The 27,174-nt window shown below is 42.9% G+C and overlaps 1 protein-coding gene across 3 annotated transcripts; it reads right to left on the reverse strand.

Moving 5' to 3' along the window:
* Nucleotides 1-135: 135 nt before the first annotated feature.
* On the reverse strand, nucleotides 136-25,235 carry LOC109870394 (serine protease HTRA1B). Of its 3 annotated transcripts, XM_031805139.1 has the most exons (10): nucleotides 25,106-25,195; nucleotides 24,545-24,955; nucleotides 15,213-15,312; nucleotides 14,154-14,358; nucleotides 3,262-3,456; nucleotides 3,042-3,074; nucleotides 2,562-2,676; nucleotides 2,044-2,101; nucleotides 1,852-1,947; nucleotides 136-783 (listed from the first exon to the last, which is right to left on the reverse strand). In XM_031805139.1, exons 2-10 carry the CDS (start codon nucleotides 24,867-24,869, stop codon nucleotides 615-617), a joined length of 1,296 nt encoding a protein of 431 aa, XP_031660999.1. In that variant the 5' UTR covers nucleotides 24,870-24,955; nucleotides 25,106-25,195; the 3' UTR covers nucleotides 136-614. The 3 variants fall into 3 exon arrangements, with proteins under 3 accessions (XP_031660999.1, XP_020316473.1, XP_020316472.1); XM_020460884.2 differs by having other exon boundaries at nucleotides 137-783; nucleotides 24,545-25,235; XM_020460883.2 differs by having other exon boundaries at nucleotides 140-783; nucleotides 3,042-3,134; nucleotides 24,545-25,205.
* Nucleotides 25,236-27,174: the final 1,939 nt, after the last annotated feature.

Consider the following 27,174-nt stretch of genomic DNA (forward strand, 5'->3'; position numbering starts at 1 on the left):
AGGCAAGGCTCATGGTACTGGAAGCTGGAGTTGATTGTCGTTGATTAGTAATGTCTGACCTGTGTCTAGCAATTCCTGTCTGTACATCCAGTCCCCTAGGGTTGCGAGTTCGGATTTTCAGAACGGTAACGAACATCAGTTTTTTTATTTTTTTATTTATTTATTTATTTTTATTCCCTCTGTGAAATTTGTCAAAACATATCAAGAGAAATACAATAAAAAAAAACAATATCAACAGTAACAAAAACAACTACAAAACTATGGTAATCTGTGACACCCACTTTTCTATCTGATTGAGGTGGGTACTCTGTGCAAGGACGTTAGTAGAGTATAAAAACAAACGTGATGGCATTAATCAGTTTCACTGAGAGCGAAGTGTCTTTTTGACTCATACACAAGGAAAACATTTTAATACAAAAGAGTAGCAGGGTGCTAAAATATGTCTGTATTGCCCTGGATGCATTTGAGGTCCCAGAGGTTTCGGTGTGGGCCTCGGGGGGGGGGGGGGCACTCGTAGTTACAGGTTCTATGGTAGGGTGTGGATCCAGACACACCATCCCGGTTGAAGTCTGTGGTTTTTAAACACTGAGAACCAGCTCGTGGTTGCCTAGAGGTCAAGGGTCAATATCCTCGGGGACGACGGTGAGCATGATGTCCTCGTTCCCCCGCCGGACCACCATTCGCAGCGTGTTGTCCCTCTTGATAGAGCTGCTGACATCACTGGCCGAGGTGATTCGCTGGCTGTTGATGGTGATTATGACGTCACTCTCCTGCAGGCCACCTCTGTGGAGAGGAGAGAGGAGTTAGGAGCATGTAGCAACAAAGGAATGTGCTTTACTGATATAAAGTAGAGTACGTAAGACTCTAAGAAGTGTATACCATTAGGTTTCAACCCACAGGATATAAATAGACCTTCTTACATTACGTCTGTGAAGAAAGAGTTTTCCCCATTCCAAAAAAAAGCGAAATGAATTTACAGAGGCAGTAACATTCTTCTTAGACACTGTGAGAAACTAAATCTGACCATAGTCTATGAAAAATCTAAGCGCCCTCGTTACCACAAATACCCATCGGACAAAAGGAAAGCTATTCATTTCCTTCAGTGGGAGACTGCTGCCTCAGCGCAAATTATTTTTATGTGGCCACAAAAAAAATATACAAAGACAGTGCATTCTGTAGGAGTGAGTAACCTAGATAGACTGCCCTGTTGTTTATGTGGTCATAAAATGCTAATTCATTGTGCTACGAGGCCAGTCTATTTTTAAGACCAGAGGACGATGAACTCCAAGCAACCTTTATGAGACTAAAAGAGACTACAGCCGTCCAAATGCTTCCTATCCGAAACAGTTTTTGCTTGTAGTATGACAATTTGTAATGATTCTGTTAATTTTGGTCTTCCGCAAGATTTTTTCCCGGGTATTGGAGCACACAAAGCATTTTCTCGAGGCAAGACAAGAGGCAAGACAAAGTTCGGGAGTCGAAGCCCTGTCGTCGGTCAATGGTCAACAGTGGAAATGTGTTTGTTGTAATTCAACGATTGTTGACTCTTTTTAAACGCAAATTTTTTAACTTGAGAAATATTGCACCGAACATCTTAGATGTAATATTGAACGACTAAGGTCTCCTCTGCAAAAACGAATGACAGATTTCTGACTACGGCATCTCAAGATGGACAAACAGCGCCAGCCGAACCGAAGCATGCGGAAGCCTTTAGCCAACTACCAAACTAGTCCTCAAATGCTCCTGTCTGAATCCAAGGTCAAGGACTTGAACTGTTGGCTCATGTTTGTACTGATTTGAGTCGGTCCACCGACTTCTGGTTCCGTTTTCAGTAAACTACTTACTACTTACATCTCAGCTGGTGTTTTTGGGATGACCTCGATGACATATGCCCCTGAGGTAACATCAGGGAAGTCTGATGTTCTCTCCTTCAGCTCCTTTGCAAGCCTATGACCAATGAAAATAGAGAGATAAGTGTTTAATGTGCCACAAGTATTTGGAAGAATTTCATTCCCAAGATGAACCTGGCTGGCTGAAACTTACGTTGGAGTGAGAGTCATCATCCTCACACCGATGTACTTCTTCTTTGGTAATAATCTACCTAAAGAAAAGAGGATAAACACATAAGCATTATCAAGATGATAAACATTGAACATGTAATATGCAGGACCTGATCAAAACCATAGGTGTGAACCTTTAGATAGGTCTAGCACAATATTTGTATAGTCGTCTAACCGACAAGCGTAAAAGTACAAATAAGTTGTCTTAATACAGGCATTTTATGAGTGGGGGGGGGGTTTCAACTGTATTTTCAAGTAGATAGAAATAACCCAATAGTAGTCTAAACCATTTGTTTTTTTAAAACGGGGTTGTCACCAAAGCCGAGTTGTATTCATTAGGTGTTTCATAGATCATTTTCAAATGTGCACTAATTTATGACGCATTACAAGCTCAAAACTTTAAAATAAATGTTTAAAAAAAAAGCCAATTATGACAACGCCTTTGGCAATTTAAATGAAAATAAATTGTCACCTAAATATCCATAATCGTCACAGCCCTACCTTTAGATTGTCTGCCGTGGGACTCTGCCAAGAACTGACGGATCTTGTCTGAGGGGATGGCAAAGGAGATTCCTGCTGTCACCTTCAGTGTGTTGATCCCAATCACCTCTCCGTCCTGAAGACAGAAACAACACACACACACACACACACACACACGTCTCTTAGTCTAGTCCCACTTTCACTCTAACAGCTCATTTAGCTCCACTGATATGTATTTAATGCCACGTTTTCAAATAAAACCTACTAAACGCTGCTTTTGAGGAAACATAGATCTTTACTTATGTGGATAAAAACAATGGTGCTATCGCTAAATGCTGTAACGTGTAACCGCTTGCCAAGGTTTACATATGGATTCATATAGCCTTGTCTATCCCACTTCGGAGGCGTCTTTATTCAAATACATCCTCCAGACGTCTCATAGATTTACATTAAACATATTCTAGGAGATGCAATCCTTATCAATAACAAATGATATCTTACCAGATTGACCAGGGGTCCGCCAGAGTTCCCATACTGAAAAGGAACAGCATTCAGGTTAAAGGGCTGATCAGATGGTAGATCTACACTTCCTTCCTGTGTAATGGGGAAAATAAGGAGGAGCTACTGTTGTGCATTCCACAACTAAATGCCCTGTGCTGACATATATCACAGCTGTGTGTGTGCGCGCGCGTGTGTGCGATGATGTGTATGTATCCCTCACGTTGATGATAGCGTCCGTCTGGATGTATTCCATATCAGAGTTCCTCAGGCCCAGCTCCTTGCCTCCTCTTTGGGTGGTGCTGACGATACCTGTGGTGACCGTGTTCTGCAGGGAGAAGGGGCTGCCGATGGCCACAACGAACTCACCAGGCCTCAGGTCAGCTGAACGACCCAGCAGCAGCACCGGCAGTTTCGTCTAAACAAAAAGGGACACAGGACTCAGATCAGTCAAGATGTTCACATAGATTCATCCTGTGATCGTTACAAAAAAAGGGGACAAGAAAAAGTAGAAATGTACTGTGAGTTCTGAACAGAAACAATGCGTGCGGTATCTACGGTAACAAGACCGCCCCTCTTTGGAGACACAGCTGAAGTGTCTTTGCTACATTCTGTTTGTTTATGTACAACAGAAATAGCCCAGCGCCAGTTGAAATACATATGGGGGTCAACATAAAGTTCCACAAAAATATATTGAAAGGAATTTGTGATGCCTGAAGCTATGATGTGCCATGACGTCTCCATACTCTGCATGCTTTCTGAAAACATAACAAGGCAGTGAACTACCACTTCATCCATCTCAATGACACAATCTACAATAGACAAAATCCATTAACAATGCCAGGAGAACGGATTGGAGTTCTACGGTTGGATCTATGGTAGGTTGTGGCTAGGTTACACCAGAACTTCATATTAATAGGACAGGACAGGGCAGCGGGGTCAGGGAACTTTGCGATGAGGATACAGTCACAGTATATGAGGAGAGGAACCATTGCCCCCCCCCTCCCGACACCCTGGGCTCAGTGCTCCAGGAATCCAGACCTGATATCCAGACTTGACACAGGAATAGCAGGCCGCTCCCTGGCCGACAGCCCTAAGCACTCTACCAGATGGGCTGGAAGTCGGATAAACGAACACGGGGGTCAGGTGGATGGAATGGGACTGGGAGGAATGGCTTTTGGCACATGGTGACATGTCTGCCAATGTGTCTTTCTGCCACCCATCTGTCACACTGTCACACTTACTGGGTTACAGAGTCTAGGATTATTTTTATTTTTTTACATACACAGTGGGATAATACTATAGTACTACTATAAGAGTACTATAATACTACTGTATATTTGTAGTTGGACAGTTTTGTCTGTTGTTGTTGTTGTTGTTGTTACATACATACATACATACTGTACGATACCGTACACACACAGTCATACACCATCTAGCACAGGCCATCTCTTAGTGAAATATTACCATACACAAGGCGGGAATCTGAGTTTCCTGTGGGATCCACTGCGGAAGTGGCCTGGCCATCACTTGATCAAGATTCCACTTACTAAACATTTCCTAGTAATTCCTCAAATGAGTGTAGGGAGTCCATGAAAACAGTAGATGACAAGAAACAAAATGACAGTATTACACTTGAGATCCAGCCAGGTATAGATCCAGGACCATAGAACTCCCAAGATAATGGCACCTGAATACACGTTTGAAAAGATACAGTATCTCAGGATTTATATCTACCTCCGGAGGAAAACAACTCATGTATAGTACAGTACCGTGCGCTGTATACCTCAATCTGCAGAGTCTTAAGGTATCTGGTGCATATCGCTCTAGTCTAGTGAGGACGAGGGCTTTGAGTGCCACTGTGTTTTCCCCAGGCAGTGAGAGACAGACTGACAGACAGGAAGTGTTTTGCAATCCACGGTGTTGTACTCCCAGATGCATTATCAGACCACCCGTCTCCCCTCCTCCATCCCCCTCCAACCCTTCCACTCCCCTCTTACCCTCCATCGTCCCCCTTCATCTGCTCGAGACAGCTGGTCCCCCCCCTCCCCAGTCCCAACAAGCACCCAATGCAATGAACTCAATCCAGCCACACACTAGTCTAACTGTTACTGTGAAGACGTGCAGAGGCACGCCTCTTGCAAACATCCTGTAAAATACCCTCCGTGTACTGGAAGGAATTACCTTGGAAAATAAAATAATTACTGCGGTTGTGAGATGCAATTATGAAATATTTGCTAGCAAGGTGAGTGGAAGGCTACACATGGTCTGTCTTTGGTTCTGCCTCAAATGACACCCTATTCCCTATAGTGCCCATAGGGCTCTGCTCAAAAGTAGTGCTCTATATAGCGAATGCAGGGATGCAGGGCAGAAAAACTATTGTCTGTCCTTGAGTATTAAATTGAGTAACAGGAACCAAGACTTATCGCTGGTGCACATTAGCATTTACGTTAGCATTAACGTTTTTTGAGCTCCCTTGTTAGTAGGGGACCTCGGTCAACTCTCAGTGACTGGGATTACATTTGCTGCTGAGTCTGATACAGTGCCAGATACAGGGGGGGGGGGGGGGGGGTCAAATATGAGAGTCTTCTGCAGAAAGAGCCATTAGTCTATGCTGCTGTCTGTTGCTGCTAAGGTGATTGATGAGGCACCTGTTGGCAAAGTGTGTGAGTGTTTGTGTGTGAGCTTGGTCTGTCAGGCCTGGACGTATTTGTGTTTGTATCCATGTGTCTGGACCTGAGCCAATGGGAACTGAACAGTCAGACCACCAACAGAGTTACTGTAGATTGATTTGATCAGTGCTGATTAATGCTGAAATTAAATATAAAAGACACAATTAAGCAATAAGGCACCTCGGGGGTGTGATATATGGCAAATATACCACGGCTAAGGGCACGATGCAACGCAGATTGCCTGGATTACAGCCCTTAGCCGTGGTATATTGGCCATATACTGTACCACAAACCCCCAAGATGCCTTATTGCTATTATAAGCTGGTTACCAATGTAATTAGAGCAGTAAAAATACATGTTTTGTCATACCCGTGGTATACTGTCTGATATACCAGGGCTGTCAGCCAATCAGCATTCAGGGCTTGAACCACCCAGTTTATAATATACTATAAATCATAGACAACAGGACTGTGATTACCAATAAAAGCAAAGAGTGTTATACACATATAATAAATCCAGAACTGCATGTTAAATATTGTCTATCGTCAAATTGTTTGCAAACATTCCAAAAAGTACATTTTGAAAAGCAGCTTGTGTTTCCATTTGGGATGAACAACACAGTAAAGCTGTCAAAGAGCTAGTGTACAACCTGTTTTATCACAGATTTACCAGTCTGTATTCAAGGTCAATCACACATCCTTTTGGAAAACTCATTCTGCTACTGCCAGGAAAGGGAGGACCTTACTTTTCCTCCCTTCTCATAATTCCTTCTAGCCGTGCGCACTCACATACACACGTACGCGCTCGTGTTATGGACGTCAGATTGCTTACTTAGCGAGGACCACTTCCACCGCCAATGTGGTTCATACCTGGGTCGAACTCGGGACCTCTGCTTTGCTAACACATGTGACTGCCCTCCACGTTCCAACGGGTTGAGCCACTCAAAAGGCCACAATCAGATGGCTCCATCTGCGACATTTCAAGCTAGCGGTGGAGTGAGCTTACGGTACGTTCCTAAATCCGTTACACATGCAATCCATTGTCAGACTTTAGAGACAATTGATAAAAACTCTTCAGTTGTGGATTTATGATGTCGAAACTGGCTGTGGCAAACCACATAAAAAGTCACAAGCTATTGAGCAGCATCCAGGAGTTAGCCAGGGGCCTGAGAGGATTCACAACAAGGTGGCACAGAAAGAAGCCTGCAATGCTCCAGACACACCCCTCAAACATGCACACACTCTACACAATATTCTGTCTTTGCTTGCATACGGGCCAGCAGAGACTCTCTTTAATTCTGCTAAGGCCACAGCTGAGTGTACAGTGTTCCCACAGCCCCCCCTCCCTCCCTCTCGCTCTCTCTCTCTCTCTCCTTGTGTGGCTCTCCAGTCTGGCAAACACCTTTTCCACTTCCTCTAGTGTAAAAAACCCTTCCTGTCCCCAGGCAGGAGCTGTTCTTCACATTGAGTCAATCATGCATGGTGAGAGAGAGAAGGCTTCCTCTGAAAATAAGATTGAAGTCTGTCATAACTCTATTAGTCCACCGGACCCGTCTGTGACTGACCTGGACAAGGTGCCTAAGGGGTTACGCCGGTCTGGCTGTCTCCTGTCTGAGGAAAGACAAATGGGGAAATGGCCTAACTTTAAGAAATGGGGCAATTGGACTTGATAGTGTGTTTTCTTTCACTGGTTCCTGTCTGGCACCAACCAATCAAGGATGAGCATCTGAAGTGATTCATCATTTCCCTCTTACTGCCGATGGAATCTTTCCTCAAACCAACTTTCAACCGATGACAAATGCTCTCTGAGGCTGCTGAAAAGGGGGAAAAACACACACACACACACACACACACACACACACACACAATTCCAATAAAGGCTCATCGATCGCAGATTTTGACTAGAATGTCAATTTTCAGTCCAGGCAGATGGAAAAAGTGACTGGCTGTTCCTAGATCAGGGACAAGGTCAGTAAATCATATTCAAACACTCAGACTCTGGGATTACGTTTTCAGGACCTGACTGAGTTTGTTGCTCTCAACTGTTTGTTGCTATGGACTTAGCAGCTCTAGACAAACTTCCCATGTCACTGTTGTCTTTCTAGTTAATAAGAGACACAGCAAATCCCTCCAGACAGATGTCACTGAGGACTTAACAGTACTACACAAAATCTCCCAGAGATTTGCAAAATCGGGGAATCTTTTCCCTGAAATCTTCATGTCCCTGAGGGTGCAACAGGCCCAAAGACATCATTCAGAGCCAATTGAGAAAAACACAAGCCTGGCAATGCCAGCGTCCGGCGGAGGCATGTAATTGGGATGTCTTTCATCTCTGTTCCACACCACTAGAGCTTGCCTCTGTGTCTAACAGACTCCACTCCAATTGAATGACACATATGTTACAAATGTCCTCTTAAAAAGTAGATTGCAGGCTTTAGCCTGGTTACGAAGTCTTAACGCACGCCACAGAGAGAGATGGATGTTAAGGGCTCCACACGAGATGGGCAAGACAGAACCCCCGGAAAGAATGCAAGGATGAGACACTCCAACTGAGTGATGACTTTGTTGATGCCAGTGTCACAACTCAAAAATTCCGTCTCTCTCTTTGGTACTTGTTTGATTGGCACAAATTGACGAGGTGGATGAAACCACAGGTGTGAAGAGTCTGCCTATGGGCTGGGATGGGTTGGGCCCCTTCTCTTCTCTGTGGTTTGGATTAGTCATGGTCGAAAAGGAAACATGAGCTGGCGCACACCCAGAGAAAATGATTTGATGTAAACTCCCCGTCATTTATTTGGTAAATCACCAACGTTTCGGCATCACCGTGCTTTAGAATTACTGGGAGTTTATACATAGAGTGTGCAACTCTATTCTTTTTTTAAATGTTTTTATAGCTTATTGGATTAGTCATGGAACATGGAAAAAGTGTAGCAGGATAAAGACAACATCTGCTGGATGGAGAGACGGTATGGTAGAGGTTTAACAGCTGTTTAGTTTACCTATAACCTGTTTACTTTGTACATGTTTTTGATTGATTCACCATACTCCGCCATCTGTGTGGGGCTGTTGAGACGACTCTGTCTCTGTGAAGAAGATTCAAAGTTTCTCAACGTGGTCTTCAGACCGTATCTTAACTTGATGCCTGTAAAACTCTCTCATTGACATCAATGAATGATTGCGAGCGTTACTTAACGCTCGCAAACTTCACGTTAGAATTCAGGCTGTCATTCTCAACAGTAGCAGTGTAACAGAGGGTTAACTTTGGCCTCAGAGTTGGACAGCATCTCTTTGCTGACCAGCGGAAACAAGCTCTTCGTAGCCATTATCTAACATTAATGCATGCAGTAATACGCCTCCACCTGTGAACCACATGGCACCAGGATCTTCCCCTTTACAGTACATCTGACTACTCAACGGCCTTCATATAAACAGGTCTGGTTCATAAGAGGCTATTTCAGGTGAAGATCACACCTCTTAAGGATCAGACCCTTTTTTTCCAATTTTCGCCTAAAAACGACATACCCAAAATCTAACAGCCTGTGGCTCAGGACCTGAAGCAAGGATATGCATATTCTTGGTATCATTTGAAAGCAAGCACTTAGAAGTTTGTGGAAATGTGAAATGAATGTAGGAGAATATAACACATTAGATATGTTCCATCATCTTTGAAATGCAAGAGAAAGGCCAATGCATTATTCCAGTTTAGGCGCAATTTAGCAGTGTGTGCAAAGTTTTAGACTGATCCAATGATCCATTGCATTCCTGTTAAAAATGTTGTATCATGCCTGCCAAAATGTGCCTAATTGGTTTATTGATACATGTTCATAACTGTGTACTCTCCTCAAACAATAGCATGGTATTATTTCACTGTAATAGCCACTGTAAATTGGACAGCGCAGTTAGACTAACATTGATCCTGTAAAGGTTTTCAGAGGTTTTAAGAGGGAAATTGTAGAAAGGTCCTTTGACAGATGTGAAGCAGTGGTATATCATGTACTGCTACTGCACAGAGAGCTCAAGGCAGTTCATTCAGTAGGATGGGTAATGCCCTCCAGATGGAGGTTATGTAGCACAGTTAGGGACCTTATCCCCCTGGATGCAGGAAGCACGGCCCCAGGAAATGTTCTGTGCTGTACAGATCCGGGGAAATGAAAAGGTCAGTTGAGGGCCCCTTCAATTATATGTTAATGTAGATGTTTGATTAATGAGCACGGTGACAATATACTCTAATGGATGCAGTTCTTTGCCATCATCCAAGCTTGATGGCATTGAGCGAATAGAATGGCCCTTTGTGCCCATAGAATCCATGTTGGACGATGACCAAATCTAGACTAGAATTTCTGCTGAACAAAGACACCGCGCAGACATGAAGAACGGAAGGATTTTCAAAAAGTACAAACTTTTCATGATGGCAAGAGGGCATAGTATTGGCCGAGGCGTCGTGCAGAAGACTAAGTACTAGACCGCAAGGGAGATACTACAACGCAGGTCTGTTTTTGTGTGAACTGTCTTCCAATGACACAGCGCAGAAGATCACACAAACCACATACAAACCCAGCCACCACAGCAACAGAGAGCCATAGCCAGAAAAACAAAGGCTTCTCTTGTTGTGTGGACTATGATTAACCATGGCACTCTTGTAGTTTGACAGAACTGTACACAGCATTTGGAAGTGACTCATCCATAGGAATTCACTTTAGTGACATTTAAACATGGACACATTCCCCCAACCAGTGTTTATTGCAGACTGCTTGATGTTCGTTCTTTACTCAGGAATGAGTAACTTTGGCAAGGTTCCCTGTAAAACCTTCTGTACTGTGCCCATCTGTCCTCCATATAGAGAACTTCAACAGTACTACAGCTATCAAATCTATCACGTAACAGTCTATGTACTATACATGTTTTCCCTCCGATACCAGCCTTAGCTCCACTCTCCTGCCTATCCAACCTCCGTCCCAATGTGGTCACGTGAAAAGATTAGTGAACTTCCTCAGCCGAGTCCCAAGGGCCATAATTATACAGTGTGCAGATAGCATCACTGAAAATATTTATGCATTTCCGGGAAAACACGTTTCATCACTCTCAATAGGCTATGCAATGGAGGACTATAATTTGTGCTAAAGAAGATCAGTCTGTTTAACACTGATGTCCAGGCTTCCTCTAAAGTTCACGGAGATCGAGACATGTACAGTGATACACCGTGCCTTGCAAAAGTATTCATCCCTTTCGCCTATTTTGTTACATTACAACCTGTAATTTAAATGGATTTTTATTTGGATTTCATGTAATGGACATACACAAAATAGTCCAAATTGGTGAAGTGAAACTTATTTTTTTAAATGTAAGGAAATTAAAAAACGGAAAAGTGGTGCGTTCATATACAGTATATTCACCCCCTTTGCTATGAAGCCCCTAAATAAGATATGGTGCAACCAATTACCTTCAGAAGTCACATGATTAATTAAATAAAGTCCACCTGTGTGCAATCTAAGTGTAACATGATCTGTCACATGATCTCAGTATATATACACACCTGTTCTGAAAGGCCCCAGAGTCTGCAACACCACTAAGCAAGGGGCACCATGAAGACCAAGGAGCTCTCCAAACAGGTCAGTGACAAGGTTGTGGAGAAGTACAGATCAGGGTTGGGTTATAATTTATATTTTATTTTAACTTTTTTAGAAACTTTGAACATCACACGGAGCACCATTTGATTTGATTTTAAAAAAATGGAAAGAATATGGCACCACAACAAACCTGCCAAGAGAGGGCTGCCAACCAAAACACATGGATCAGGCAAGGAGGGCGTTAATCAGAGGCAACAAAGAGAACAAAGATAACCCTGAAGGAGCTGCAAAGCTCCACAGCGGAGATTGGAGAATCTGTCCATAGGACCACTTTAAGCCGTACACTCCACAGAGCTGGGCTTTATGGAAGAGTGGCCAGAAAAAAGCCATTGCTAAAGAAAATAAGCAAACACGTTTGGTGTTCGCCAAAAGGCATGTGGGAGACTCCCCAAACATATGGAAGAAGGTACTCTGGTCAGATGAGACTAAAATGTATATTTTGGCCATCAAGGAAAACGCTATGTCTGGCACAAACCCAACACCTCTCATCACCTCGAGAACACCATCCCCACAGTGAAGCGTGGTGGTGGCAGCATCATGATGTGTGGATGTTTTTCATCGGCAAGGACTGGGAAACTGGTCAGAATTGAAGGATGGTACTAAATACAGGGAAATTCTTGAGGGAAACCTGCTTCAGTCTTCCAGAGATTTGAGACTGGGACGGAGGTTCACCTTCCAGCAGGACAATGACCCTAAGCATGCTGCTAAAGCAACACTCAAGTGGTTTAAGGGGAAACATTTAAATGTCTTGGAAGGGCCTAGTGAAAGGCCAGACCTCAATCCAATTGAGAATCTGTGGTATGACTTAAAGATTGCTGTACACCAGCAGGAACCCATCTAACTTGAAGGAGCTGGAGCAGTTTTGCCTTGAAGAATGGGCAAAAATCCCAGTGGCTAGTTGTGCCAAGCATATAGAGAAATATCCCAAGAGACTTGCAGCTGTAATTGCTGCAAAAGGTGGCTCTACAAAGTATTGACTTTGGGGGGGTGAATAGTTATGCACGCTCAAGTTCATTTTTTGTCATATTTCTTGTTTGTTTCACAATAAAAAATATTTTGCATCTTCAAAGTGGTAGGCATGTTGTGTAAATCAAATGATACCAAACCCCCCAAAAAATATTTTTATTCCAGGTTTCAAGGCAACAAAATAGCAAAAAATGCAGAGGGGGGGTGAATAATTTCACAATGCACTGTATTCCAGGCAATCCATTTAATTATAATACAGTAACAGCAAAACCTAGTTCCATCTAGGGTTATTAAAGTCAAGACAAGAGAGAGGTCCAGCTTTCGGTTTGCACATGCCCAGAAGGTGTGGGTAGAACACTGGCGATTAGCACCGCCATGACCCAGATCCACTCAGCCATTTAGTCCGTCAGTCGCTAAGCAAGAGACACAGAGAAACATCGTCATGTCCTTGTTGCCAACAGGAGACCATTTCTCTTTACTGCCTGTCCATTGACGCCGCCGAAGCTTGCGCCGACTCATCCTCTGACGTGGAGCAGCGAGCAAACCAAAAGGCACACGCAGATACCCGCCCAGCAGGGTGCATCAGTGTGGCTCCGGCGCCGCTTTAAGGACGATCTGCAGGCTAGCTACCACCGTGGCCCAAGTGGACACAGACCTGCAACCGCCATTACACCAAACGCCATTACCTCTTTCCAACCTCGTGCTCCAGGACAGGGTCAGGGAGTTTGGTAACTTCGTCTGGAAGGGGTCAGTCAGTCCTTGGGTTCTCTCCTAATGGTTCTTTCTGTGTTTATGGTGGGGTTATTACAGTGTAATTGTCATTTAATGACTTTCAACAATTTAGGTCTCTAAGGGTCAGATGATATCTGGAACTTACAGGCCTCCAGAACTAATACTGTACGATATGTTAACTGAGAACAGTGGAACAGTTCCTAACTATTAAAGAGACTTGAAGTCATTATGGGAGAAGAAAAAACACTGTCCACGCTCAGACTTTATCAAAGACATATGATGAAAAAAAACCTGTCAGAAGTGGATTTATGATGTTGAAACTTGCAGTTGCCACGTAAAAAGTGACAAGCTATCAAGCAGCATCCAGGAATAAGCCAGAGGCCTGAGAGGATTGACAGCAAGGTGGCACAGAAAGAAGCCTGCCATGCTCCGGACACCCCCCCCCCCCCACACATGCACGCACGTGTCACACATGGGGATGTGTGAAACTTACTCTTCAGCCTTAAATGTACCCACTTCTGCCAGCAAATAGCTAGCTTTTCATGTTGTGCTGACTGGTAATAGACTTCAGGAGGTCGGTAGCGTGTGCTGGCAAGGCTAAAAACAGTCAATTACATCTAAATCATAGCACAAAAAGACCCTCCTGCTCTTGAACGTTTTTCACCGTTTTTACAATGAATAAGGTTCGTTGTTGAGGCGCCCTATATCAACAATACCGCCATGCAAATATATTAAACCTGGCCTGCTCCAAGAATGTTATGAAGACCATTTTTTCATACAGGAATTTATCGGCCATAAATAAATTAATCCAGTCTGTGTTGGCAGATGAAAGACTATCTAAAAAAGACTTGTGTTATTTGTCTACTCCGTTCATAGCCGCTCTTAACCTCTCCATTGCATTCCTGTTCTCTGGCGCCATCTCAGAGAAAGAGATGGAGAGTGCAAGTGCGCGAGCGAGATCAAGATGGCGAGCTAGATACGGAAGGAGTGAGTTAGAGAGAGAGAGAAAAGAGAGGTTGAGGTAAACAGAAGAGCTTGTAAAAAAAAATACAGAATAAGCACCAGTGCATTCAGAAATGGCTGGAGAAGAGAGGCATCGAGAGAGGTAACAGGCCTTACCGGGGTGTCGATCTTGATGAGGGCAATGTCTGCCTTCTCGTCCACGTCTGTGATTTTGGCGTCGAAGGTGGCGCCACTCTTCAGCTCCACCTTCACCCGGTGCTTATTGGCCACCACGTGGGCGTTGGTCACAATCAAGCCGTCCTCCGACACCACGAAGCCAGAGCCGCTGGCCACCGCCACCTCACGCTTAGAGAACACCATCCTGGGGAGAGGACAGACAGGAGACAGAGTGTGAGACAGGGAGACACAGGGTGAGACAGAGAGAGGAGGTGAGACAGGGGGCAGGGGGTGAGACAGAGGAGGTGAGACAGGGGGACAGAGGGTGAGACAGAGAGAGGAGGTGAGACAGGGGGACAGAGGGTGAGACAGAGAGAGGTGAGACAGGGGGACAGAGGGTGAGACAGAGAGACAAGGTGAGACAGGGAAACGGGGCAACAGGGAAGCATTATTCATCTGTTTGCACCTAAAACACATACAAGTAGAAGAACTGTTCTGCAAAATGTTCAAGTCCACATGTTCATGAGGAGACCACATGCTACTACTGCCAAACATACACCGGGATTTTGCTCATGGCAATTCCTCTTGAAGATCACTTGAACAAATGACCCGATGATGTGTTTATTAACAGGAGGGCCGGGGAGCATGTTTGTCTCCTTATGGCTACAACAGGACCCACTTTGTCAGGCTGACAACGATGTACACAGCTGTGCAAGATCTGGCCTGACATCTACAGTAATAAATATAGGTATTTATTTGTCTAACACTCCCTCCACCGCAATATAATTAATTAGGGTAATAGTTGGTAACTTTGTTGTCATAAGTTTTATTGGGAAAAACAGCATCAGATACCTGAGCCCGTATTCACAAAGTGTCTCAGAGTATAGCAGTGCTGATATAGGATCAGTTGTGACTTTTAAATGATAATGAATAAGATACGGAGGACCTAATCCTTGATCAGCATTCGAACTTGGAGACGCTTTATGAATATGGCCCAGATACCTGTAAATCTACTGTGGTCAGTGTGTGTGTGTGTGTGTGTAGAGGGGAGGTCCTTACTTGCGGTACAGTTCAATATGAACCACAGCGGGAGCGATTTCCTCCACCACATCAGCGATGAAGTTATATCTGTGGCGCAGACTGTCTGGATTCTCCTGGCCTGGAAAACATTCCAGAAACACACTATTAATATAACATCAAATACATGCAGGGGTATTAGTTCAGGGTTATATCATGTTGCCTCAAGCCCTGATATTAGAGGGTCTCTCATTTCTGGGGGGAAATGATTATTTTGGCTTGGAGTGGACCAGTCTACTCTATCTGTATAAAATGTTTGTTCAAGGTCTGAGCACTAAACTTATATATATATATATATATATATATATATATATATAGTTCATTCAGAAAGTATTTAGACCCCTTAACCTTTTCCACATTTTGTTATGTTACAGCCTCATTCTAAAACATATTAAATACATTTTCCTCATCAATCTACACATAATACCCCATAATGACAAAGCAAAAACAGGTTTTTATAAATGTTTGCACATTTATAAAAAAATATATATATAAAAAAAAAATATATATATATATATATATATAGAAATACCTTATTTACATAAGTATTCAGACCCTTTGCTATGAGGCTCGAAATTGAGCTCAGGTGCATCCTGTTTCCATTGATCATCCTTGAGATGTTTCTCCAACTTGATTGGAGTCCACCTGTGGTAAATTCAATAGATTGGACATGATTTGGAAAGGCACACACCTGAGGATTGTGTTGAGGCACTGATCTGGGGAAGGGTACCAAAACATTTTTGTAGCATTGAATATCCCCAAGAATACAGTGGCCTCTATCATTCTTAAATGGAATAAGTTTGGAACCACCAAGACTCTCCATAGAGCTGGCCGCTCGGTCAAACTGAGCAATCAGAGGAGAAGGGCCTTGGTCAGGGAGGTGACCAAGAACCCGATGGTCACTCTGACAGAGCTCTAGAGTTCCTATGTGGAGATGGGAGATTCTCCCAGAAGGACAACCATCTCTGCAACACTCCACCAATCACACCTTTCTGGTCGAATGGCCCGACAGAACCATTCTTCAGTAAAAGGAACATGACAGCCAGCTTGGAGTTTGACAAAAGGCACATAAAGGACTCTCAGACCATGAGAACAAGATTCTCTAGTCTGATGAAACCAATATTGAACACTTTGGCCTGAATGCCAAGCGTCACATCTGCAGGAAACCTGGCATCATCCCTACTGTGAAGCATGGTGGTGGCAGCATCATGCTGTGGGGATGTTTTTCAGTGGCAGGGACTGGGAGACTAGCCAGGATAAAGGGAAAGATGAACGGAGCAAAGTACAGAGAGATCTGTGATGAAAAGCTTGCTCCAGAGCACCCAGGACCTCAGACATGAGCGATCAGACATGGACTTTCAAACAGGACAACGACCCTAAGCACAGCACCAAGACAACTTAGGAATGGCTTCGGGACAAGTCTACGAATGTCCTTGAGTGTTCCAGCCAGAGCCTGGACTTGAACCCGATCGAACATCTCTGGAGAGACATGAAAATAGCTGTGCAGCGACACTCCCCATCCAACCTGACAGAGCTTGAGAGGATCTGCAGAGAAGAATGTGAGAAACTCCCCAAATACAGGTGTGCCAACTTTGTAGCGTCAAGAAGTCTCGAGACTGTAATCGCTGACAAAGGTGCTTCAACAAAGTACTGAGTAAAGGGTATTTGACATTTCAGTTTTACATTTAATACATTTGCAAGAAATTCTAAAAACTTGTTTTTGCTTTGTCATTATGGGGTATTGTGTGTAAATTGATGAGGAAAAAACACTATTTTTTAGAATAAGGCTGTAATGTAAGACAATGTGGAAAAAGTCAAGACATATGAATACTTTCTGAATCTCATATATATATATATATATATAGAGTACCAGTCAAAAGTTGACACCTGCTCATGCAAGGGTTTTTCTTTATTTGAACTATTTTCTACATTGTAGAATAAAAGTGAAGACATCTAAACTATGAAATAACACATATGGAATCAAGTAGTAACCAAAAAAAAGTGTTAAACAAATCAAAACATATTTTATTTTCTAGATTTTTTAAAGTAGCCACCCTTTTCCTTGATGCAGATTTGCACACTCTTGGCATTCTCTCAGCCAGTCTCCTGGAAGTCACCTGGAATGCATTTCAATTAACAGGTGTGCCTTGTTAAAGGTTAATTTGTGGAATTTCTTTCCTTCTTAATGCATTTTAGTCAATCAGTTGTGTTGTGACAAGGTAGGGGTGGTATACAGAAGACAACCCTATTTGGTAAAAGACCAAGTCCATATGGCAAGAACAGCTCAAATAAGCAATGAGAAAAGACAGTCCATCATGAATTTAAGACATGAAGGTCAGTTAATCTGGAAAATTTCAAAAAAAATCTTTGAAATCAGTCACAAAAACCATCAGGCGCTATGATGTAAATGGATCTCTTGAGGATCGCCACAGGAAAGGAAGACCCAGAGTTACCTCGGCTGCAGAGGATAAATTCATTAGAGTTAACTGCACCTCAGATTGCAGCCCAATTATATGCTTCACAGAGGTCAATTAACAGACACATGTCAACATCAACTGTTCAGAGGAGCCTGCGTGAATCAGGGCTTCATGGTCAAATTGCTGCAAAGAAACCACCACTAAAGGACACCAATAAGAAGAAGAGACTTGCCTGGGCCAAGAAACATGAGCAATGGACATTACACCGGTGGAAATCTGTTGTTTGGTCTAATGAGTCTAAATTTGAGATTTTTGTTCCAACTGCTGTGTCTTTATGAGATGCAGAGTAGGTGAACGGAGGATCTCTGCATGTGTGGTTCCCACCATGAAGCATGGAGGAGGAGGTGTGATGGTGAGGCGGTGCTTTGCTGGTGACAGTGTCTGTGATTTATTTAGAATTCAAGGTTTGGGATGAGTAGGACCACAGAGTGAAGGAAAATCAGCCAAGTGCTCAGCATATGTGGGAACTCCTTCAAGACTGTTGGAAAAGCATTCCAGGTAAAGCTGGTTGAGAGAATGCCAAGCGTGTGCAGAGCTGCATCAAGGCAAAAGGTGGCTACTTTAAAGATTCTAGAATATAAAATTTTGATTTGTTTAACACTTTTTTTGGTTACTACTTGATTCCATATGTGTTACATCATAATGTTGATGTCTTCACTATTATTCTACAATGAAAAACCCTTGAATGAGTGGTGTGTCCAAACTTTTGACTGGTACTGTCGAAACAGTTGTAGTCGGAAGTTTACACACACCTTAGCCAAATACATTTATACTCAGTTTCTCAATTCCTGACATGCAATCCAAGTAAAAATTCCCTGTCTTAGTTCAGTTAGGATCAACACTTTATTTTAAGAATGTGAAATGTCAAAATAGGAGAGAATTATTTATTTCAGCTTTTATTTTTCATCACATTCCCAGTGGGTCAGAAGTTTACATACACTCAATTAGTATTTGGTGGCATTGCCTTTAAATTGTTTAACTTGGGTCAAATGTTTCAGGTAGCCTTCCACAAGCTTCCCACAATAAGTTGGGGATATTTTTGCCCATTCCTCCAGAGAGAGCTGGTGTAACTGAGTCAGGTGTGTAGGCCTCCTTGCTCACAGACGCTTTTTCAGTTCTGCCCACAAATGTTCTATTGGACTGAGGTCAGGGCTTTGCGATGGCCGCTCCAATACCTTGACTTTGTTGCCCTTAAGCCATGTCTTGAGATGTTGCTTCAATATATCCACATAATTTTCCTACCTCATGATGCCATCTATTTTGTGAAGTACACCAGTCCATCCTGCAGCAAAGCACCCCCACAACATGATGCTGCCACCCCCGTGCTTCACGGTTGGGATGGTGTTCTTCGGCTTGCAAGCATCCCCCTTTTTCCTCCAAACATAACGAAGGTCATTATGGCCAAACAGTTCTATTTTTGTTTCATCAGACCAGAGGACATTTCTCCAAATGTATGATCTTTGTCCCCATGTGCAGTTGCAAACTGTAGTCTGACTTTTTTATGGCGGTTTTGGAGCAGTGGCTTCCTCCTTGCTGAGCGGCCTTTCAGGTTATGTCGATATAGGACTCGTTTTACTGTGGATATAGATACTTTTGTACCTGTTTCCTCCAGCATCTTCCTAAGGTCCTTTGCTGTTGTTCTAGGATTGATTTTCACTTTTCGCACCAATGTACGTTAATCTCTAGAAGACAGAAACGTATCTCCTTCCTGAGCGGTATGACGGCTGCGTGGTCCCATGGTGTTTATACTTGCATATACAGATTGTACAGCTGAACATGGTACCTTCAGGCATTTGGAAATTGCTCCCAAGGATGAACCAGACTTTTGGAGGTCTACAATTGTTTTTCTGAGGTCTTGGCTGATTTCTTTTGATTTTCCCAAGATGTCAAGCAAAGAGGCATTGATTTGAAGGTAGGCCTTGAAATACATCCACAGGTACACCTCCAATTGACTCAAATGATGTCAAGCCCTGACATAATTTTCTGGAATTTTTCAAGCTGTTTAAAGCCACAGTCAACTTAGTGTATGTAAACTTCTGACCCACTGGAATTGTGATACAGTGAATTATAAGTGAAATAATCTGTCTGGAAACAATGGTTGAAAAATGACTTGTGTCATGCACAAAGTAGATGTCCTTAACCGACTTGCCAAAACTATAATTTGTTAACAAGAAATGTGTGGAGTGGTTGAAAAACTTGTTTTAGTGACTAACCGAAGTGTATGTAAACTTCCAACTTCAACTGTGTACTCTACAATATGTAACAGATAACCAACAGAGGCTATGCGTTCTCTGGAAAATAATGAATTAAGTGGAAGGTGTGTTCCACGACTAGTGGAGTAGAACTGACCTTCCACGGAGTTGCATTATTTTCTAGAGAACACACAGAGCCCCGCTAGAAATGTGTTCAACATCCACTAAAGTAGGTAGCCAGTTTACTAGATAGCTACAGTAACATGGCAGTAGTGTCATGGTAACCAAACAAACAGACTTGATATTTTAGCTAACCAAACCATGAGTCCTGGCTTGCCATTGTGAAAATCGAATTCAGCCAATTATGTTTTCAATTTTAATTTAGCATCTTTAAAGTAGCTCAAAGATAGTTCATTCTTACATATTCTATAGCCATTGAATTCTACCATGCAAATATATTGTGCGTTATTGGGAAATAATGCACGCTCTATAATGCCTTTCAAACCAATCAGAAACAAGTATTCAGCAATGCCATGGTATAAACTTTTATAAACAACCGTTAAGAGCGCATTTGGCCTCCAATCATCACTATACTGTATAAACAACTCTATTGATAACATCCACAAGGGTAGTGTGAGTGACAGAATCCAGATCAACCTGAAATAGGGAAATTGGAAGATCCGCTTTGAGGCTCGATATTGTACAGCATGGTCAGTCTTCTGATCTCCTCACCGAGCTTATAAAACTCAGGAAGTGACTCAAATCTGAACTTGTATAACCAAAACACTTTATTTTAACTTGCGCAACTTTGGTTAGGGAACAGATGCAGTGCGTGCAAAAACATCTGCAATTACCCCTTTTCCTTTGGTTATTCATCTCTTCCACATAGATCTGTGTCGGTCCAGTTAACGAATATCTCTAGGTCTATACTCCATTTCCTCATTCTAATAAATAGCACCTTTCCAACCCACCTCGCAAACTGATGAAAGAGTTATTTTAAAACCCCTATTTGGTGTGGTTTGGTCTCACACAACCTATGATAGGCTAAACATAATGCACTGCAGATGGGCTGAACTGGGCTGGACTGAGCTCCCCCAATCACAACAACAGGGACAGTCACACGGACACCTGCGCTCTTAGAAAAAAAGGGTCACAAAAGGGTTCTTCGGGCTGTAACCATAGGAGAATCCTTTTTTGGTTCCAGGGAGAAGCCTTTTGGATTCCATGTAGAACCCTCTGTGGAAAGGGTCCTACAAGGAACCCAAAACGGTTCTACCTGGAACCAAAAGGGTTCTACATGGAACCAAAAAGGGTTCTACATGGAACCAAAAAGGGTTCTACATGGAACCAAAAAGGGTTCTCTTATGGGGACAGCCAAAGATCTCTTTCAGGTTTTAAATAGCACTAGATAGTGCCAGACACAGGGCTGGATGGTGCGTAGACATTCTCCTTGCTCTGCACTGTGGTGTATTAGCTTCTGGCAACATGGTGTCAATCCAACAGGTCCTAACAGCTCCATTAATATTATCTCAGTCTAAGGAGTTTCACAGACCTAAAAAAATTCCCTCGACCCGACCTGCAGATAGAGACATGCACTCTGGCATGCCATGTAAAACACCCTTTAATCAAATCACACGAAAATACCTCCGATTTGATAAAAGATCAAAGAATATGCTGTAAATGGAGGACTTTCTTAATTACTAACAGTCACACCATCTCTTTGGTGCACTGAATGCCTACGGCATGATTGAACAGAGACACACAGGCAAGTTGGGAAATAGATACACAGAAGTAGTATTGTGGCATGTTAGCTAAACCTAATGGAATTATTATCCAAGATAAACATATTTTCTGGATGATATGCGAGAGGAATCAGAAAACTCTTGACACACACACACACACACGCGAAGACACACACACACACAAACACAAACAAATTTCAATTGTATCACGTAGAGAGAGAAAATAATATCCCACTACCCTTACAGATGTGGGTTTCTCTGCCTAGGTCTCTTGAATATAGGGCACGACCAGTCTATTCTTGCCCACTGAAGTGCCCATCAGTTATACTGTATGACACTGACACTTGGCTTGGCTGGCTGTCTGGCCTCATGGGTCCCTCTCATATCACACTCTCTGAGTGAAGTGAGAACATAGAAAGACAGAGGCTGGCAGGAAGTGTAATTGTAATGACCTAATACTGCAGATATGGTCTAAGACAACTGTGTGGAATAAATCTACCTCAACAAGTTATTTTTCCTTTCCAACTGTTTGCGTGGTTGAGGGATTTCTTGCAGAATCTGTGAGTCTATTGAAATACTACCACGTTTCGCAAAAGATCAAAACCTCTGCTGGGCTAACTTTGTGCCCTTGAAACAATGCTTGTCAATCAATCAATAACCCATCCAATCTCTGCCCATTCATGTGACCTGCGTGTCCATGCCTGCACATGGGAATTCTTGTCAAGCATCCACTGTTATTCCCATGGTGCTCTTGACATCAGTGGTTCATACGTTTTTCCATGCGGAAGCCGCCCCTCTCCTCCCTCTACTGAACGCACTGGGTAGCAGGCTGCATTTCAGTCTGGACCCTCTGACTACCTTCAGATCAACCTTCAGCTCTTCAGAGTCTGGGCGATGGTCTTTCACTGTCAGATGGTCTGTCACAGCGATCTCCATTGTGTCACTCAAACAGAGGACAGAGCATCATCAAGAGAAATAAAGAGGTATTAACAAAGTATTAGTTAACTTAGCTACCAGTTAAATAAAACAAACTAAACCAATTTGATTTGAACCAACTAAATCTGTTTTATTCACATTTCTTTCCATCCAAAAGGTATTAAGTCACCAGCCCAGTGAACGTTCTACCTACAGTGTTTCGTTGATCTTGTATCCATGTCTGTCAGTCACACGTACTGTATATGCGAAACGAGTCACCTCATGAAGAAATGGGTTGACAAAACATGGCTCTATGACTGTAGAATTTGACCTAGATCTGGATCCATCTGGTAGAAGTTATACAATCTACTGACTCCATGAGGACCAGATGCTATGACATCACAGGTGGAAGCAGCTTGTGACTCAGAGACCTTCCAGATCTTTGGCTTGGCTGAAACTCCTGGAGACCTCACTCAGCTCTGAGCGGTCCTGTGCTCGGTTATTGAGTGAAACAGCTATTTTTAGGGTGGTGAGGTAAACTCATATCAAGGTAAGCCAGTCCTCTGACCTGAAGGGGGAAACAGAGTCCCAGAATCTGGGACAGAGTTTTGTGTTCAAAAGTTAGGAGAGGGAGGAGAAGGAGGAAGAGGTTGAAAAGAAGGGGGAGGAGGAGGAGGGAGTGACGAGAGCAGGAATTGGATACTCAAATGTTCAGACAGGAGCTAAACTGAGCTGAGATTGCACCTTCCTGTGCTCTGTAGTCTGTCTAATCAGATAGGGCTCAAGTAACAGAGAGGCTCCAGTGTAGCAGAAAATGAACTGCTGTCACACCCTGGCCATAGAGAGGCTTTTATTCTCTATTTTGGTTAGGCCAGGGTGTGACTAGGGTGGGCATTCTATGTTCCTTTTTCTATGTTTTTGTATTTCTTTGTTTTGGCTGGGTATGGTTCTCAATCAGGGACAGCTGTCTATCGTTGTCTCTGATTGAGAACCATACTGAGAGGTAGCTCTTTCCCACTGTTAGTTGTGGGTGGTAATTTTCTGTTTACAGTGGTTCGCACCTGACGGAGCTGTTTCGGTTGTTCTTTTGTTGTTTTGATTATTCAGTGTTCAGTTAAATAAAAATGAGGAACACGTACCACGCTGCACCTTGGTCCTCACTTTCTTCTAATGAATGCAGTTACAACTGCCACGAAATGATCTAGCTGTGTGTGTGTGTGTTTTCGATATATATACCTCAAGGCCAAGCATCACAACTATACACATCGTCAGAAAGCCAGAATGTATTTACACTGCATACACCAAGTTCCCAAGAAAGTCTGATTTCAACAGGTTTTGACCCTGTCTTAATATAATAAAATGTGACTTTGGAATGAAAGACCTCTGGCATAAGATGCACTAAACTGAAGTACTGAGAGCTGATGTTTGCAGCCAGCTTTGTGCCAACTCAGATCGAACTATCTGCATGTGGAGCCTTACAAGTCACTTAATTAGTCAAAACAGCCATGAAGGCACACCACTGAAATGTCAATCCAACTGCGTTAAAATGTACTATTAACCAACAACTTAAGATATTTTTTTTAGACATGATATCATTAACATCACTTATCTCCTTGTGAAAAACATTTAAATACACTAAAGCTCTGTCTCGTTTGACTGGTAGGCTACGGTTAAATGTCTTGGGTATGATTGTGATACATTCTGACAAACTGGCTCTACCACTGGGTCCAAAATGCTCTACACCACAGCAAAACAGATCCCTTTGAACCTTAATATTTACAGTCATTTCATTTCATTTCTTTGCAACATATTATTTATGGAGCATAATTTACCGCAGACCAATTCACTGGATAATATCATCTCCATTTGGTTTAGGCCTACACCTTCTACACATTATGGTTTTACGCACAACATCGTGCATGCTTGCTGATGGGTCTACCATAGACTGATTTTGATACATTATGTTGAATTCCAACATGGACACATACCTTTGCTACAGGTTCCTCTCTGTATGAAGATGACCGGTGGCTGCTGAAGCTTCAGAGCCCGGTTACTCAATCTCTTCAGTTCGCAGATGTTTCGATAGGACACCCCGTCACTGCCGCACACCGGGTCCGCACCTTTGCAGACGCATACACCGTTTTTGCCCCGACGCCTTACTGTGGCGGACACCCCAATTCCGTCCGATATCGAGCAGTCCATGCCCTCTCCGCACTCCGGGTCCCCTAGTCTCCCCGTGCCGCCGCATACCTCACCTTCTCCGTGCGCACAGACCGGACAGCAGTCGCATTGGTCAAGGATGTCGCCGGCCATACAGTCCGCAGGGATCGGGGGACATAGAAATTTGTCACATTTATCTGGACAGCCGATGACATATCGCTTGGCTCTTGACTCGCAAACTAAAGGAGCAAGAAGTAAAATTGTGCAGAAGACGGACCAAAACATTGTTAAATACTAAAGTATCTAAAAATGTACAAAGTTGCCACAAAACTAATCTTTAAACTTTCTACAAAAAATATGTTTGATCTGCATAAATAAACGTAACATACATTTGCAAATTAATGTCAGACGCTTTTCACTAAATTGAGCTGTGTTGGTCTGCTTCTCCCAGTCAACAAAGATGCTCTAAGTCCCTCTGTGAGGCTGCTATGTGAGCTTCCAGAGTTTATAAAGGCAACTGGCACTTTGTGGCAATATCAACAAGACAGGCGATTGGTGGACTCTTCTGATGCGCAGAGGGTGCAGTATGCATGCCTCCTCCACCCCACCCCCTTACAAACACAATGTCAGAGTGTCACTGAGTTAATTTCAAACTTCTTATACTGTTCTATGAGCAAAGAAAATATGTCAACACACTTTTGCTCTTGTAGTAGCATAAGCCTACCCTTCAATTTCCACGGTGTATAATTGAGTTGGCCTACTATAGATTCAATTACTGCACTGGACAAGGCCTAATTATTGTTGTGCTGCAAGTAAAAGACGCCAGAAGCGACTGCATGCCTGTCGATCATTGACTTTTCCATTGCCAGACTATCAATGTTAAACAGACTGGTTACGTACAAAAAAGCCACCATATGCTTGGTGTACCATAAACAAAATGCCTAAAATCCTCTGAAGTTGAATTTGAAGCAGGAAAATGAATTTAATTGAATTGAATGCAAAGGTTATCATAGTTCAGTTTAAACGTTCAGGGTTTCAGCCCTTTGTGTTTTGGGGTTGATGGTCTGGGTAGGGGCCAGGCATCCCGCCCGTGTTATCTCCCCTCTCAGATTGGAGTGGGTCAGGATTAAGTCAGAGGTTTCTGCATGCTACAGAGGCGTAAATCACTATATTCCCGAGAGCCCTAACGTCTACGTCAGTATTCCGGAATGCTCATCCATTCCATGGTCCTTCTACAGGAACTCAAAAGCAAATGTTATCACTTCCATGTGCTGTTTGGAACGGGATTGATCGAATGCCCCTAAACTCATACCGCATTTTAAACGACAGATGCTTGCAACAAGTCATTTCCACGAGCGCTGTGAAACCAACTGTGTTTGTATGTGTTGCTGTTACCTCCCTCATTGCCATAGAGACCCATAGCGTTTGAGCAGACCCGAGGGAGGCCTTTAGTATGACCTAAGGACTGACTACAAGGCAACAGGGACAGCAAGAGCGCTCTCTGTTTGTCTAAGTGTCGACAGCTACAGCGAGTGTAACACAAATTCACAGGCAGTTACGCTGGTCGAAACAGTGTACTCTCCCTTTTCTATCGTATCCACTGGGAGTGAGAGCATTGGGAGTGTTTGGGAGTTGTGTTGATCACTTGTCCGATTTGACAGATTGTGACAGGAAATGGTGACGTATGATCGTAACCAGCTTCTCTAGGATGCCACTACAGAAAACCAGGAACATCAACCCTAGATCAGTAGGGCATCAACGATTGTGAATCAAAGTGTAATGCAGTACATGTACTGCATTGCAGTGCCTTCACAATGTATTCACACCCCTTTACTTTTTCCACATTTAGATGTGTTACCAAGTGGGGTTAACATTTATTTAATTGTTATTTTTTGTTGTTGCCATCTACACAACATACTCTGTCGTTTCAAAGTGGAAGAAAATTTCGATTTGTTTTTACAATTAATGGAAACTGAAACACTAATATATTTTGATGAGATAAATATTGAACCCCCTGAGTCAATACATGTTAGAATCACCTTTGTCAGCGATTACAGCTGGGAGTATTTCTTGGTAAGTCTCTAAGAGCTTTGCAAACATGAATTGTACAACATTTTGCCCATTATTCTTTAACAAATTCTCCAAGCTCTGTCAAGTTGGTTGTTGGTAATTACTAGATAACCATGTTGAAGTATTGTCATATTGTCAGATTTTCAAGCCAATTTAAGTCAAAACTGTAACTAGACCACTCAGGAACGTTCAATGTCGTCTTAGTAAGTAACTCCAGTGTATTATTGGCCTTGTGTTTAAGGTTATTGTCCTGCTGAAATGTGGGTTTGTCTCTCAGTGTCTGCTAGAAAGCAGACTGAACCAGGATTTCCTTTAGCACTTTGCCTGTGCTTAGTTATATTCCTTTTCTTTTTATAAAAAAAAAACCTAGTCTTTGTCATTTAGTTTA

Source organism: Oncorhynchus kisutch, linkage group LG25, assembly GCF_002021735.2.
Source record: "Oncorhynchus kisutch isolate 150728-3 linkage group LG25, Okis_V2, whole genome shotgun sequence".
In the NCBI taxonomy this organism is placed as follows: Eukaryota; Metazoa; Chordata; class Actinopteri; order Salmoniformes; family Salmonidae; genus Oncorhynchus; species Oncorhynchus kisutch.

Excerpts from the sequence above, each read along its gene's own strand:
- LOC109870394 (XM_020460883.2), bottom strand. The coding sequence starts at position 25,001 with ATGTTTTGGTCCGTCTTCTGCACAATTTTACTTCTTGCTCCTTTAGTT. Across the intron at positions 3,135-3,261 it reads AGACGGACGCTATCATCAAC|GAAGGAAGTGTAGATCTACC; the intron begins GTGAGGGATACA and ends CCCATTACACAG. Across the intron at positions 2,102-2,561 it reads CCACGGCAGACAATCTAAAG|GTAGATTATTACCAAAGAAG; the intron begins GTAGGGCTGTGA and ends TCTTTTCTTTAG.